This window comes from Eurytemora carolleeae, unplaced genomic scaffold (genome assembly GCF_000591075.1).
Source record: "Eurytemora carolleeae unplaced genomic scaffold, Eaff_2.0 scaffold6, whole genome shotgun sequence".
In the NCBI taxonomy this organism is placed as follows: Eukaryota; Metazoa; Arthropoda; class Copepoda; order Calanoida; family Temoridae; genus Eurytemora; species Eurytemora carolleeae.
The window spans coordinates 246,289-261,123 of NW_019396148.1; the positions used below are offsets into that span (position 1 = coordinate 246,289).

At 34.2% G+C, this 14,835-nt stretch overlaps 1 protein-coding gene and 1 long non-coding RNA gene across 2 annotated transcripts; both read right to left on the reverse strand.

The window, feature by feature from the left end:
* Window positions 1–1,675: 1,675 nt before the first annotated feature.
* Window positions 1,676–10,726, reverse strand: LOC111696444 (protein msta-like). The gene is made up of 9 exons (XM_023466047.1): window positions 10,666–10,726; window positions 10,548–10,586; window positions 10,199–10,241; window positions 9,297–9,524; window positions 7,773–7,894; window positions 7,346–7,486; window positions 7,157–7,243; window positions 3,437–3,529; window positions 1,676–1,793 (listed from the first exon to the last, which is right to left on the reverse strand). Exons 4-8 carry the CDS (start codon window positions 9,519–9,521, stop codon window positions 3,472–3,474), a joined length of 633 nt encoding a protein of 210 aa, XP_023321815.1. The 5' UTR covers window positions 9,522–9,524; window positions 10,199–10,241; window positions 10,548–10,586; window positions 10,666–10,726; the 3' UTR covers window positions 1,676–1,793; window positions 3,437–3,471.
* On the reverse strand, window positions 4,235–6,964 carry LOC111696445 (uncharacterized). The gene is made up of 3 exons (XR_002764084.1): window positions 6,403–6,964; window positions 6,261–6,349; window positions 4,235–4,294 (listed from the first exon to the last, which is right to left on the reverse strand). It is a non-coding gene; the product is annotated as an uncharacterized LOC111696445 (long non-coding RNA).
* Window positions 10,727–14,835: the final 4,109 nt, after the last annotated feature.

Genomic DNA, 14,835 nt, shown 5'->3' on the forward strand with positions numbered 1-14,835 from the left:
TAAACGTTCAACAATTCAAAATTTGTTGTTCTTCATTATTCCATCCGTTAGGAACTTAGAATAAGGATTTATTTCAACATAGATAAAGACTGAGTTCTCCTATATTGTCGCCAACCCCGAGAAATGAAATATCCTGAAGAACTAGCAAACTAAACCTCTCCAATAAATCATTTCTAAATGTTGACAATAAAGTCACTTTTCCCAAGATTACTTTTCTCCAACAATTTTCAGATTTCTGTCTAGAGAAAGAGTATGAAGAGGAGAAATGTCGAATTTTTTATGAAAAGAGAGGAAATTTGTTTTAAAATCATACAAAAGAGAAAGTCGGAAATATTCTTTTGTTGGGGGTAAATATGGAAGAAATTAGTTTGCGTTTTTAAAACCATGCTCTCATTTAATGAGACATGAAATACTATGCGATTAATTGTTATGACCCATTTCGGCCGTGACGAGAAAAATTTTACTTTTTAAAAACCAAGTTACAACGTAAATAAGGAATTGAAGACTTAGAAGTCGTATTCAAATTAAACCAAACCAAATCACAACACCAAAAAATCTTAATTTACATATCAGGCAAAAAATATTTAAATTTTTGGATAAGTATATGGAGGGTTTTGTTCTGAATTAGTATTAGCGTAAGACTAGGAGATGGTTTACTCAGTCTCTAACCCGAACCCGGAAATTAGATCAAATATAGACATTCCTCGTTTCTGGATACAGATACAGGATAGAGGATACAGATAGAGGATACAGATAGAGGATACAGATAGAGGATACAGATAGAGGATACATATAGAGGATAAAGATAGAGGATACAGATAAAGGATACAGATAGAGGATACAGATAGTAAATACTCAGAGAGGATAGATGAAAGGATAGATAGGGGATACAGATAGAGAATACAGGTAGAAGCTGCAGTTTGAGGATACATAGCAAATACAGAGAATAAAGAAGATGGAGTGACCAGATAGAAAATACAGATAAGGAATAAAGATAGAAAATACAGAAATAGGATACAGATAGAGAGCACAGATAGAGGATACAGATGGAGGATACAAATGGAGGATACAAGTATAGGATACAGATTGTGAATACAGATAGAAAATACAGACAGGGAATAAAGATAAAATAGGATACAGATAGAGGATACAGATGGAGGATACAGATGGAGGATACAGATGGAGGATACAGATGGAGGATACAGATGGAGGATACAGATGGAGAATACAGATGGAGGATACAGATGGAGGATACAGATGGAGGATACAGATAAAATATACAAGTATAGGATACAGACTATGTAAACAGATAGAAAATACAGATAGAGGATAAAGATAGATGATCACGGGCAGCCGTAGTACATTCGAATTTCCAAGCCGGGTCAACCTTTCCGGTCCCAGTTTGTACTGTATCGCCCGGACATTGGGTAAATAAGGCAGACACTCAATAAGACTAGCTGGTGCAACAAGGTTGACACGGTCAGACTTTAGGTTGAATTTACCTTTACTAAAGGTTCAAAGGTGCGTGTGATACTGATAGTGGATTTAAATAAGAGGATATAGAAAGAAGGAACATATAGAAGCTACAAAATCAAATGTTTAGATACATATATGTATAACAGACCCAGTCAGAAAACACTAAGAGAATACGGTAAAAACAAATATAGAAATCAAATTAAGATTTAGATGTATATTTATTTAGGTAGAACAGATGAAAAGAATTGAATGGTTTTAACGAGATTCTCCTGAGCTTGCAGTGCCAGTTCTCTTAGTCTATACTCTGCTGTATCCGTCTAAACAATATAAATATACTGATTACTCGCCTCGAACCAAAATTTTCTAATCCCTGCATCTTTGCAACCTAATGTCGAAGACCTTTGATATTTTAATCTATGATTGTAAAAGTTTGAAATGTCAGGTTGCAAAGATATGGGAATTAGAAAATTTTATTTGAGTAGAATATTAATAAGTTCCTTTACAAAGGGTTTTAGAAGCTTTGTCAAGTCATTTCAAAGATCTTCAATCAATGATCTTCAAATATCTTTCATTTTCTACTTGAACCTTTGTTTTATCATCGGGCAACTTTTTTATAGGAACCCCTTTTTATCAGAGGCCTATATATGGATTACGCCAAGTATGTATTCTATCCTATTGTTGACCCTAAAACAACGAACACCCGTTGTAAAGTCGTCTTTGACAGCCACAGCCAAACCAAACAATTTCAAGTCCCCCCCTCTCCTCTCGCCCAGATTTCATAAACAAAACTCACATGCAGTGATTCTATTTCAAAAAGTTAAACAAAAGAATAGTTTTCATGTAAAAATAGTGATTTTCGTAATCGTTGATAATCAATGGTCATTTCATTTCAGCAGTTTAAAACGTTTTATACTGTTCATACCATTGTTTGTCCCCGACTCACCCAAATAGATCGTAAGCATTTTTATTCCATTATAAACATTATTTTTACCATTTGTACCAACAATAACAAAAATGTAATTTTTCAGGAAATAAAGAGATTTCTTTGGTATCGATTTTGAGTCTGGTTTGTTCTGTTTGTGTATCAGTGGTAGTAATTGAGTCCAATAGTGAGGAAAAATATATATCCTTTAACTACCGAACTCTGTTGACTTGTTTGTTGTTTCATCTAGAGAATTAAGTTTTCTTGCAGTCTACACCTTTATTATTCTTATAAGCAGACCTTATAAATTTCATTAAAAATATATGAAATTATTTGGGAAACCTAGCTAGGTGAGTTGTTCATTCTCTTAAACCAAAAAATGCATTATTTGAGAGCAATCCAAAAATTTCAAGGATTTAAAATTTGATGTTGATGATGATCTAAACCCAATCTAAACCTCATAGAGAAAATAAAGTTAGTGTTAGTTCAACATTTAAAGAATTCATGTTTAACTTATCATGCATGACATAATAATAATATTTTATAGTAACTTTTTTTTCTCATTGTTTTATCTGACATATTTCATAATGACCCATCACTAACTATATAAAACCATTTTTTTTCTTTTTTAGAAACCAGTTTTTTCATTGTACAACTAATGTCATTTACAAACAAAAACTTGCCATAGACTCTACAACTCTAATGAGATTGTAAAGACGACCTGAAACTCACAAGGTATGAGGATACCAAGATTGAATTATGTCGTCGTCTTGAATATAGTCTTTTAATGGTTTGTCTGGTGATTTGGCAAAACAAAGTTTACAGTTGCATGGAATCATAAAATCCGTACAGTCGTCTCTGAACTCTCATCCTTTGTCTAAAACCCTGTATCTTCGCAACCTTACAGTGTAAATCTATTTTAAACTGAAAAATTAAAATCAAAATTTTTTTTTCTGACATCAGGTTTTAATGAAATTAGGGTTGGAAAATTCGACTTTGCGACGAGTAATCACTTATCAGTTACTTTCACTTGTTTACCTGATTAAACTGCAGACACCAGGACGCTTCTTTCACTAGCTCCAGGCTCTCCTCCAACCCATCCAAGAACTTGACCGGAGAAACCCTTTCTTCCTAGAGGAACAAGATCAGGTACTTCTTCAACATCAACATCAACATCAACATCAACATCAACATCAACATCAACATCAACATCAACATCAACATCAACATCTATATCAACATCAACATCAACATCAACATCAACATCAACATCAACATCAACATCAACATCAACATCAGCATCAACATCTATATCAACATCAACATCAACATCATCATCAACATCAACATCAACATCAAAATAAACATCAAAATCAACATCAACATCAACATCAACCGCAACATGAACATGAACATGAACATGAACATGAACATGAGCATCAACATCAACATCAACATCAACATCAACATCAGCAACATAATAATAGAATTCATCATAAACATCATCTTCAGAGACATCAACATCAATATCATTCACACCATATTAGAATCCTGTAAAAGAAATCGTTAAGAATAATGTTAGTTGGCTTGTGATAAGACAGTAGAGTAAGAGGTGTATAGATCTCCAGGATAAAGGGGGGTTAATTGAAATAATTTATCTTCAGTAATAGTTATTCTTGGAGCCAAGTCAATTCTAAGCTTTACTAGATTTTTAGGTCTAATTAAAAGTTACAAAAAAGAAGTTACCAGTGTCCACTAAATCCCCTCCCCCCCCCTCCTAAAAATATTATTATTTATCTGAAAACTCTTGTCTACGATGGTTATTTTTAAGGCATACCTGAAACCTTTTATTGAGTAGAAAAGTGTGCGTGGAGTAAAGTTCCCAAAGAGTTAAACCTAAGCAAAATAAAGATTTATTTTGTTTATTTAAGGTATTTGTAATTTAGTTGTGTCCATCTGTGTCCGCAACATAGATTGATAACATCTATCTTTATTAAGTTACCCGGACTAAAACTAACCTCTCTCAAGAAACTAACCTCTGTTATGAAGGATACCCGGATCTAGAACTAAGGTAAATTATGACTTATATCCGGATCTAGAACTAACCTCTATTATGATGGATACCCGGATCTAGAACTAACCTCTATTATGTCTGATACCCGGATCTAGAACTAACCTCTATTATGAAGGAAACCCGGATCTAGAACTAACCTCTATTATGATGGATACCCGGATCTACAACTAACCTCTATTATGAAGGATACCCGGATATAGAACTAACCTCTATTATGTCTGATACCCGGATCTAGAACTAACCTTTATTATGAAGGATACCCGGATCTAGAACTTACCTCTTTTATGAAGGATACCCGCATCTAGAACTAACCTCTATTATGAAGGATACCCGGATCTACAACTAACCTCTATCATGAAGGATACCCGGATCTAGAACTAACCTCTTTTATGAAGGATACCCGGATCTAGAACTAACCTCTATTATGATGGATACCCGGATCTACAACTAACCTCTATTATGAAGGATACCCGGACCAACAACAATTCAATTCAATTCAATTCAAGGAGCTAGGGAAGTCCCGTGGGCTCCTCGATCTAGCTGGGGTACGCCATCACGATCCCGTCTAGATCAAGGCTTTTCAGCCTGACATAGTTTAGGCCTAACGTCGGGTATCACGACCAAATTTGAGCCATGAGTCCGGATTAACTCCTTCCGCCAGCGAATTACCAAACAAACTATTTCTAGTATCAATTAAATGCTGGTGGATTGAGTCTCCCTTCCGGGAATACAGGATACGCGCGTTTACTATTATATCATTATATGATCTGATAAGATATGATATTGATAAGATATGATTTAGATGTGACAATAATGTCGATAAGATATGATTTAGATGTGACAAAAATGTCGATAAGATTTTGATTTAGATGTGACAATAATGTCGATAAGATATTGATAACTATCGTTCTACATACCTGAAAGAAAAGAGTGTATGATCACTAACCTCTATTATGAAGGATACCCGGACCAACAACAAACCTCAATTATGATTGATACCCGGATCTAGAATTAACCTCTATTATGAAGGATACCCGGATCTAGAACTAACCTCTATTATTAAGGATATCTGGATCAAGAACTAACCTCTATTATGACTGATACCCCGATCTAGAACTAACCTCTATTATGATGGATACCCGGATCTAGAACTAACCTCTATTATGAAGGATACCCGGTTCTAGAACTAACCTCTATTATGAAGGATATCTGGATCAAGAACTAACCTCTATTATGACTGATACCCGGACCATCTAGAACTAACCTCTATTATGACTGATACCCGGATCTAGAACTAACCTCTATTATGAAGGATACCCGGATCTAGAACTAACCTCTATTATGATGGATACCCAGATCTAGAACTAACCTCTATTATGACTGATACCCGGATCTAGAACTTAACTCTATTATGACTGATACCCTGATCTAGAACTAACCTCTTTTATGATGGATACCCGGATCTAGAACTAACCTCTATTATGAAGGATACCCGGATCTAGAACTAACCTCTATTATGATGGATACCCGGATCAGAACTAACCTCTATTATGACTGATAACCGGATCTAGAACTAACCTCTATTATGACTGATACCCGGATCTAGAACTAACCTCTATTATGACTGATACCCGGATCTAGAACTAACCTCTATTATTAAGGATATCTGGATCAAGAACTAACCTCTATTATGACTGATACCCGGACCAACAACAAACCTCAATTATGATTGATACCCGGATCTAGAACTAACCTCTATTATGACTGATACCCGGATCTAGAACTAACCTCTATTATGACTGATACCCGGATCTAGAACTGAAAGAGCGGAGAGATACTCTCTACACAGAGATATCTTTAACTCAAGGATGGATTCACTGAAAAAAAAAATTATTTTTTAAAGAATTTTAATTTATTTTTGTGTATCTACCTGAGATTAGAGTTTTGTAATCCCTTCTCCCTCCCCCAGGATGTAATGAGTAACCACTAGAGGGAGAAATATAGAAACTTTTTCAACTTTAATTAATCAGATAATATCTTATATATGAGAAAACTATTCTACTCTCTGTCAGATTCTCAAAACTTTGTCAGAATTAATCATCTTATATTTTGTACAGAGAGCCCATAAAACTGTGGAATAGAAAGACTACATTTAAGTTATTTGATGTCGTTATAGAGCAACTAATTTGAATCGTAGGCTGAAAATAAAGTTACTGAGAGAAATGGATCCATGCACAATTGTATAATGCTGTGATTAGGCTCTTTAAAATCAGAGTTTGAGTCTAACAGTCGTCTTCCTATTCCATGTTATATGGGTTCCACTGTATCTTTAAACAATACTAGACTCTTTTGCTATTGTGATAGCTACAAAAATATCAAAGGTGCAATTTAATATGTAGTATGGGAGTTTGGGACTTTTGAGACTAACAATATTTTATAATATATAAAATATACAACATATTTTCAAAAGTTCAGGCACTACATAGTTGACTAGCCAATCTTTTAATCCTGTATCTTTGCAATCCATCATCATCATCATCATCATCATCATCATCATCCTCATCATCATCATCATCATCATCATAATCATCATCATCACCATCATCATCATCATCATCATCATCATCATCTTCATCATTGTCAGCGACATTAACACCAAAATTAACATCATCCACATAATGAACCTGTAAAAGCTCTCCAGCTGTTTAGTTAGCTCCTGCTCTCTATTCTCTGCTTCTTTTGCTGATAATTCATCTTTGCAACCCTCACAACTGAAAAGGGAGAAATGGAGATATCAAAGATTGCAAAGATATAAAGATTAGAAAAATTAGAGTGTGAGGCGAGTAATCAGTTCCTCTTAGATGGATACTAACCTATATATACTCTCCTGGTCTAATGGAGAAACAGGACGAACCAGTCCTGAGCATGAACTACAGATCAGAGTATTTATCTCCGAACCCTGCTCCGAGGGACTAGAGCACCGGGAGCAGGAGCACCAGAAAAACCATCCTGCTCTAAAAATAAAATTTAAACTATTTCAATCTTTCATTAAAAAGGAGGTCTGCTCGATTCACAATGGTAACCCTGAAACAATTATGTGATCAATATTGTGGGATATATCCTCGTTTTTCTAGTTTTTATTTTTGACAATTTCCTCCAGATTTTCTCTTCAAATACGCCAGTAATCTTAATAGAGAAATTATGGTACATGGATTCATTCTTAAGGGCATTGTTGTGAATCGGACATATCACTTTGAAAATACGTCTACAGTTCCTTTAAATCCTACGCAATGATCTTACTTGAGCGCTTTTCTTCTCATGAATCTTCCCTTCAATCCTCCCGTGTAGTGAAACGTTATCTCTTCTCCTTTCAGGATTTTCGTCCTTGCTCTGGTAATCACAAACTTAGGGTTCGTCTTATCCTGAAACAAGATATCCGTCTTATCCTGAAACAAGATGTTTGATTTATCCTGAAACAAATGTCCGTCTTATCCTGAAACAAGCTGTCTGTCTTATCCTGAAACAAGATATCCGTCTTATCCTGAAACAAGATGTTTGATTTATCATGAAACAAATGTCCGTGGTTTGTCTCATCCTGAAACAAGATGTTTTATCCTGAAGATGTCCGTCTTATCTTGAAACAAGATGTCTGTCTTATCCTGAAACATAGGGTTTGTCTTATCCTGAAACAAGATGTCCGTCTTATCCTGAAACATGATGTCCGTCTTATCCTGAAACATGATGTCCGTCTTATCCTGAAACAAGATATCCGTCTTATCCTGAAACAAGATGTCTGTCTTATCCTGAAATATAGGGTTTGTCTCATCCTGAAACAAGATGTTTGTTTTATTCTGAAGATGTCCGTCTTATCTTGAAACAAGATGTTTGTCTTATCCTGAAACAAGATGTCCGTCTTATCCTGAAACAAGATATCAGTCTATTCTGAAATACGATGTGTGTCTTATCCTGAAACATAGGGTTTGTCTTATCCTGAAACAAAATATTCGTCTTATCCTGAAACAAGATGTCTGTCTTATCCTGAAATATAGGGTTTGTCTTATCCTGAAACAAAATGTTTGTTTTATCCTGAAACAAGATGTCCGTCTTATCCTGAAACAAGATGTCTGTCTTATCCAGAAACATAGGGTTTTTCTTTTCATGAAACAAGATGTCCGTCTTATCCTGAAACAAGATGTCTATCTTATCCTGAAATGTAGGGCTTGTCTTATCCTGAAACAAGATGTCCGTCTTATCCTGAAAAAAGATGTCTATCTTATCCTGAAATATAGGGTTTGTCTTATCCTTAAACAAGATGTCCGTCTTATCCTGAAACAAGATGTCTGTCTTATTCTGAAACATGATGTCCGTGGCATTGCTTTGCAACCTGAATTCTGATATATCAAACTGTTAAAGTTGATTAACATATCAATTCCTTTGAATCTTTGATACTATTTTTCATTCTTTTAGAAACTTGATTAAAAGGACTGTATACTTAATTACAATTGACCCTCCATGCTAAGATGGAAATGCCCAATTCAAAATGGTAACCTTAAAAGCTTTGTCTGATCAAATTTGAATTATATTTCAATGTTTCAAAAAAAGATCATTTTCAGATGTGATTTTACTACAAAAGGGACTTACGCTGAAGGAAAATATAGGAATTATCACAATTAAATTATTAAACACTTATAACCCAAGCAATACGACAATAGCTTCCACATTATTTATCAGATTTCAAGGGTACCGTTCGGAATCGTGTTTGGGGGGTCATTTGAAACAATGCTTACAGTCCCTTTAATCTAAGAATAAAACTTTAGTTTGAACCTTAATTGAGTTGCTGGCACAAGAGTGTGAGGCTAGAGATGTGATGGGAAGGAAACCTCGAGCTGATTCTGCTCCAGGTACACGGTGCTCTACTGTATTTATATCCAGGATACCTTCAACCCGTCGGATTATCTCAGGAGAGAATTGATCCTGTTTCCATCTTCTCCGGATAAGATCCACCAGATGATCTTGATCCCTTTCTCCTCGATCCTCTCCGTGATCCATAAACTTCAAGATAGGGATTTAATTTTCAAAATATTTTGAGAATGGAAAATTTAAATATATATCAGGTATTCTAATTCCTGAAAATAAATTCTATCCAATGAGAGACCTCAGCCATTTCTAACAAATAAAGAATTTGTTGTCAGCCATTTGTAAATTAATCAATGAAGAAAAATATCTAAAAATACGTTTGAGATTCTTTTTTAACGAATTTCAACTAATGTATTAATAAATAAATGTGTGAGAAATTAAGTGAAGGCTCTTCCAGTCAAGAAAACGAACAAATCTGGCGTTCCTAGAATCAAATTTGTTGATCTAAATAATTAATCTCGAGACTAACACAATCTCGAGATTATGTTAGTCTCGAAATTAGCAAAAAGAGAGATCTAGCATTAATCCTGATATCCACCATTCTAAAGTTTCCAGCTCTGGTCAACCAATTTATTAATATACAGGGTTACCCACTAATTATGAGACTTAAATGACGACCTAAAACTATTTAGATATAACTATCTGGAGGTTAAATTTAGTTTTCTGTCTAATACATAATCTTAGTTTGATAAACTGAAATATTTTGCAACGACAAGTTTTTAGTTGACTTTAAAAGAAAAGATTGAATAGGTATAGTCGGTTAAGTTTCATCCTTTGTGGATAACTCTGAACTAGAAGTATAAGTGTACCTGGAGAAAATAATCAAGCTCTTGCTCAGGTCGGAGAAGAACCCTGATCTCATGAAACAAAAATTCAAATAAACCTATTTTTTCTCATTTCCTAACTTTAAAACTAAGAGTTTTTTCTAACTTTAGGCTATATAAGTATTCCTGACTCCCTAGCTACCTGACTACCCGATTACCTGACTACCTGACTACCTGACAACCTGACTACTTGACAACCTGACTACCTGATTACCTGACTACCTGACTACCTGACTACCTGACTACCTGACTACATGACTACCTGACTACCTGACTACCTGACTACCTGACTACCTGACTACCTGACTACCTGACTACCTGACTACCTGACTACCTGAGTGGAAGTATACCAAGATAGTATTCACATCTAACACTAAAAAAAAAGATTGATTTTCACAAAACTTAATGTTTTCAAACTTCGTCATTATTATTAATTTATTCAAGAACTAAACCTGGAGATTTCCTGTGAATCCAGACTTATAATTTCACACTCTTCCTAAATAGATAACTTAAAGATTTTTCATAAATATGTTTTCTCTACTGCGCATCATCGCAGTTTTCCGCCAGTGAAATTTTTAGTCAAGATAAAAGGTATCTACTAAAAAACTCTTTTGTGAATATCATACTACAATTAATTTTAACAAATTTGTAACTTTAGAACCCCAAGAAGAAAAGTTATCAAATCTAGTATGACCATGGTAAGAAAATCTCGAACATTTTTCTTTATACAGTCGTCGTCGTATATATCAATACAATCAAGACGGCTTTTGATTTCAATTTCGATTCATATAAAGAATATCTGTATAGTTCTTGACATGTTGTAGAGCAGAGAGAGGGTTACCTTAGAATATATTCAAGAATCATACATGTTAAAGTAGATAGAAGACTAAATGTCACAAATAAATTCATATATCAAAGACGACTTTCAAGTCGTCTTGCTATTGTCATGTTTCGTGAGACACCCTGTATGTATTTTTTCCATGTTCCCTTAAAATTAAACTTTTAAAAGAAAAACAGTTCATTTTTATTTAAAGTAAAATTAACACATTACAGGCAAATATTTGATTTCCAATGCATTGATTACCAATAATCAGCGGAATTATTGTCATGTTCGTTCTTTCATAATTAGAAATATTGCTGAAGATTTTATATTTACTAAATTCTCAGCAGTATTTCTTATTGAAGTAAGGCGAATCTTTGGTCCAAAAGTCGTCTTTGTTTGAACATTTTAAGAAAACTCAAGGAACTTAAGTTTTGTCTTACCTATGCACACTGGGATACTGGTCTTACAGGGTCCAACTACCATTTCCTGCTCTTTGAAGACGATCTCTCCAGGTTGAATATCTCTGGTAGAGAGAAGGATTCTCCCAACTCCGGGTATTTTCTCAACCTGGAAAGGATAACAAGATCCTGTCTCTGCATCTAAATCAGATCTCTGATTAATTTACCAACGAAGGATGAGACTTTAATGACGACATCAAAATTTATTTAATATTATTTCTTATATTCACAGGTCCTGCAGCTCTCATCTTGTTCCCTTCTTAAGAAAAGTCAGTTTAAGTGTTAATAACTATTTCATTTTTAAAGCAAAGCAACCCAAATTATATGTTCGGATCGCTATTCGGGGATTTTAGCCTCAGGTCGTCATTAAAGGCTTAAATAGCTTATTGCGGGTAACCCTGTATATGCATCATGATTCCCAAAAGCCTCGACACTCGCCAACATGGGCTTGTTTAGAAAATAAAATAAATTTATTCTATTTCACAAACAGAATGTTCCACGAAAAATGACATTTGAGAGACAACTTGAAAATCGTATTTTAAGAAATTGTTTTATTTATTAATTTTAAAATTTTTTTTGATAGTGTATCACTTTTGAATATTTTAGAAAGTAATTGAAGCATAAATGATCAATTTTATTTGTATCAGTCCTGATTGATCCAAATAATCACATTACAACCACCGTCTTCTAAAAATTTTCTTTGACAGACGACGACATTTCTTATTATCTTCACGCTGAAAATAAATAAACTCACGGAATCCCCGGAATTTACCTGTATGAAAATGTCCCCTGAATTTACCTGTATGAAAATGTTTATGATGATTGCAATACTGGACACTACCACAGATGACACATGCCTCATCTATTTATAATTTATACTAAACATCTATAGATTAATTTTTTAGTAAATCTGGCAACATGCACAAGCAGTTTATCTGTGCAACTTTTGAGTTTTTCAAAAACTTTTCGGATCAAGAATGATAAAAAATGTAAAACGAAAAACAATTGCTCTGGAAAAGGGTTTGACAAAGATAATGAGAATGTTGGTTTGAAAGTTCTGAAACGAAATTAAATCTACGTAAACTAGTTGTATAAGCTGTGCAATTTAACAAAAAAACATGTGAGATATTATTTTCTGTAGATACCTGAAGGGTTACTGCACACAAAGCAGGTTTCAACCTCTGCCATTTTTATTCTTCTCCAGGTACAAGTTATAAGATAATAAACAAGACTTGGAGTTTTCAAGGTTCTAAATCTGTGTTTATGTCTCCGGCCTACTCAAAGTATACATTTAGATAGAGAGTAGGATTCAGCTGCTGCAGTTGGAACTTAGCCAAGATTTACATGTTTTCTTATCCTGGTTCAAATATATCTCTTAGACCATATCCTGGTTCAAATATATCTCTTAGACCATATCCCGGTTCAGAAATATATTTACCTAGGCCATATCCTGGTTCATTTATATCTCCTAGACCATATCCTGGTTCTTTTATATCTCCTAGACCATATCCTGGTTCTTTTATATCTCCTAGACCATATCCTGGTTCAGATATATCTCCTAGACCATATCCTGGTTCAGATATAACTCATTTTAGACCATATCCTGGTTCAGATATATCTCCAAGACCTCATCCTGGTTCAGATATATCTCCTAGACCATATTCTGGTTCAGAAATATCACTACCTAGACCATATCCTGGTTCATTTATATCTCATCTTTGACCACATCCTGGTTTAGATATATCTCCTAAACCATATCCTGGTTCAGATATATCTCATTCTAGACAATATCCTTGTTCAGATATATCTCATCCTAGACAATATTCTGGTTCAAATATATCTCCTAGACCATATCCTGGTTCATATATATCTCATCCTAGACAATATCCTGGTGCAGATATATCTCATCTATGGGCAATATTTATAAAAACATTATTTCTAAACACTATTTACAAACAATTTCGAATTTCAATCAAAAAGTAAACCATAACACGTCTCCTAGTGCTTTCTATAGAAGTTTTTTTTCGAAATTGTTAAAAAACATTTCTTTTATTATGCTTACAGCTAAAGGTATAAAATTACAAAACAATGTTAATCAAACATTTATAATGTATATATGTACACTGTACATTGTACATACATTGTAAATATTTCTACAATATGTGTTATTATACTAGATAGTAGATATAAATGCTAATGTGTCGTTAAGAATTATGGAGTATTTAAGAACTGAATTTATTCCGGTAAAACATAATTAGGGATTGTAAAGTTGTAATTTCAAGTGACCTTCCTCTTATGAGGGGCATGCCAGGTTCAATAATCAACCCTTTAAACATAATCTCATCAAACATGTTCAAGCTAGCGTTGCAAGATACAGAAATTGAAAAGAGATTGCTATATAGTTTACGTATTCTTGATAATCATTAATGGAGAGTTACGTTTATACTCCTCCAGTCCAGATCCAAGCTAGCTGAGGATGTATTGCGACCAAAATCAGTCCGTTAAGTAATTGTCTACAATCTAATCGTAGTTTTAAAACAAATTCTTGAGAAAGAATGTTATTCTACTCATTTATCCCTAGAGACAGTAAGAAGAATAACATCCCGTTATAGCAAAAATTGATAGAATCAAGATTCTGAGACGGTTTAACAACAATCACGAAAATTTCTTTTCAAGTCTTAGAATTAATCTTGCATAATGGGTTATACACTTATCACAATTGTATCAGAGCAATGGTGTTCATTAAAAATAGACCAACAAAATGTTGTACAATATTACCCACAAAAAATGAGACTTCAGAGACGATTGTACGGAAATTGTTCAGCTCGCTTTGTTACATTCAGGGTTTCTAGTATATAGACCAAAACTGGTTTATTTCTCTGTCCAATCATTTAATAAACCATCAAAATACTGAATTGAATGAAGACAACAAAAACCAGGCTTCAACCCGGCATATTTTAGAGTTTTGGGTCGTCTTTTTAGTCTCATCTTCTGTGGGTATCACTATATTTTAAGGTAAGTAGTCGTGAATTAAGTTAGAACTTAAAATTACTGTAGATTCAATTTCAAGTGACTCCCCCCTTGTATTCATAACTATACCCTTTACACATTTGACTGAGCGTAGATATTCTTAATTTTGTAACTGAAAATTGAGTGACGGGAGACTTGAGAATAAAGTGTACTGCAGTGTACCCTGTACAATCCATACTAGTGTGCAGTACACTCACGGTTTCCCGCGGCACTAAAAACTTTTAAATATACAAAGTGACCCACAAAAGATGAGACTCATGGTTCTCTGCAACTGTAAACTTGTTTCTTCCTCTGCCAAATCATTAAATAAA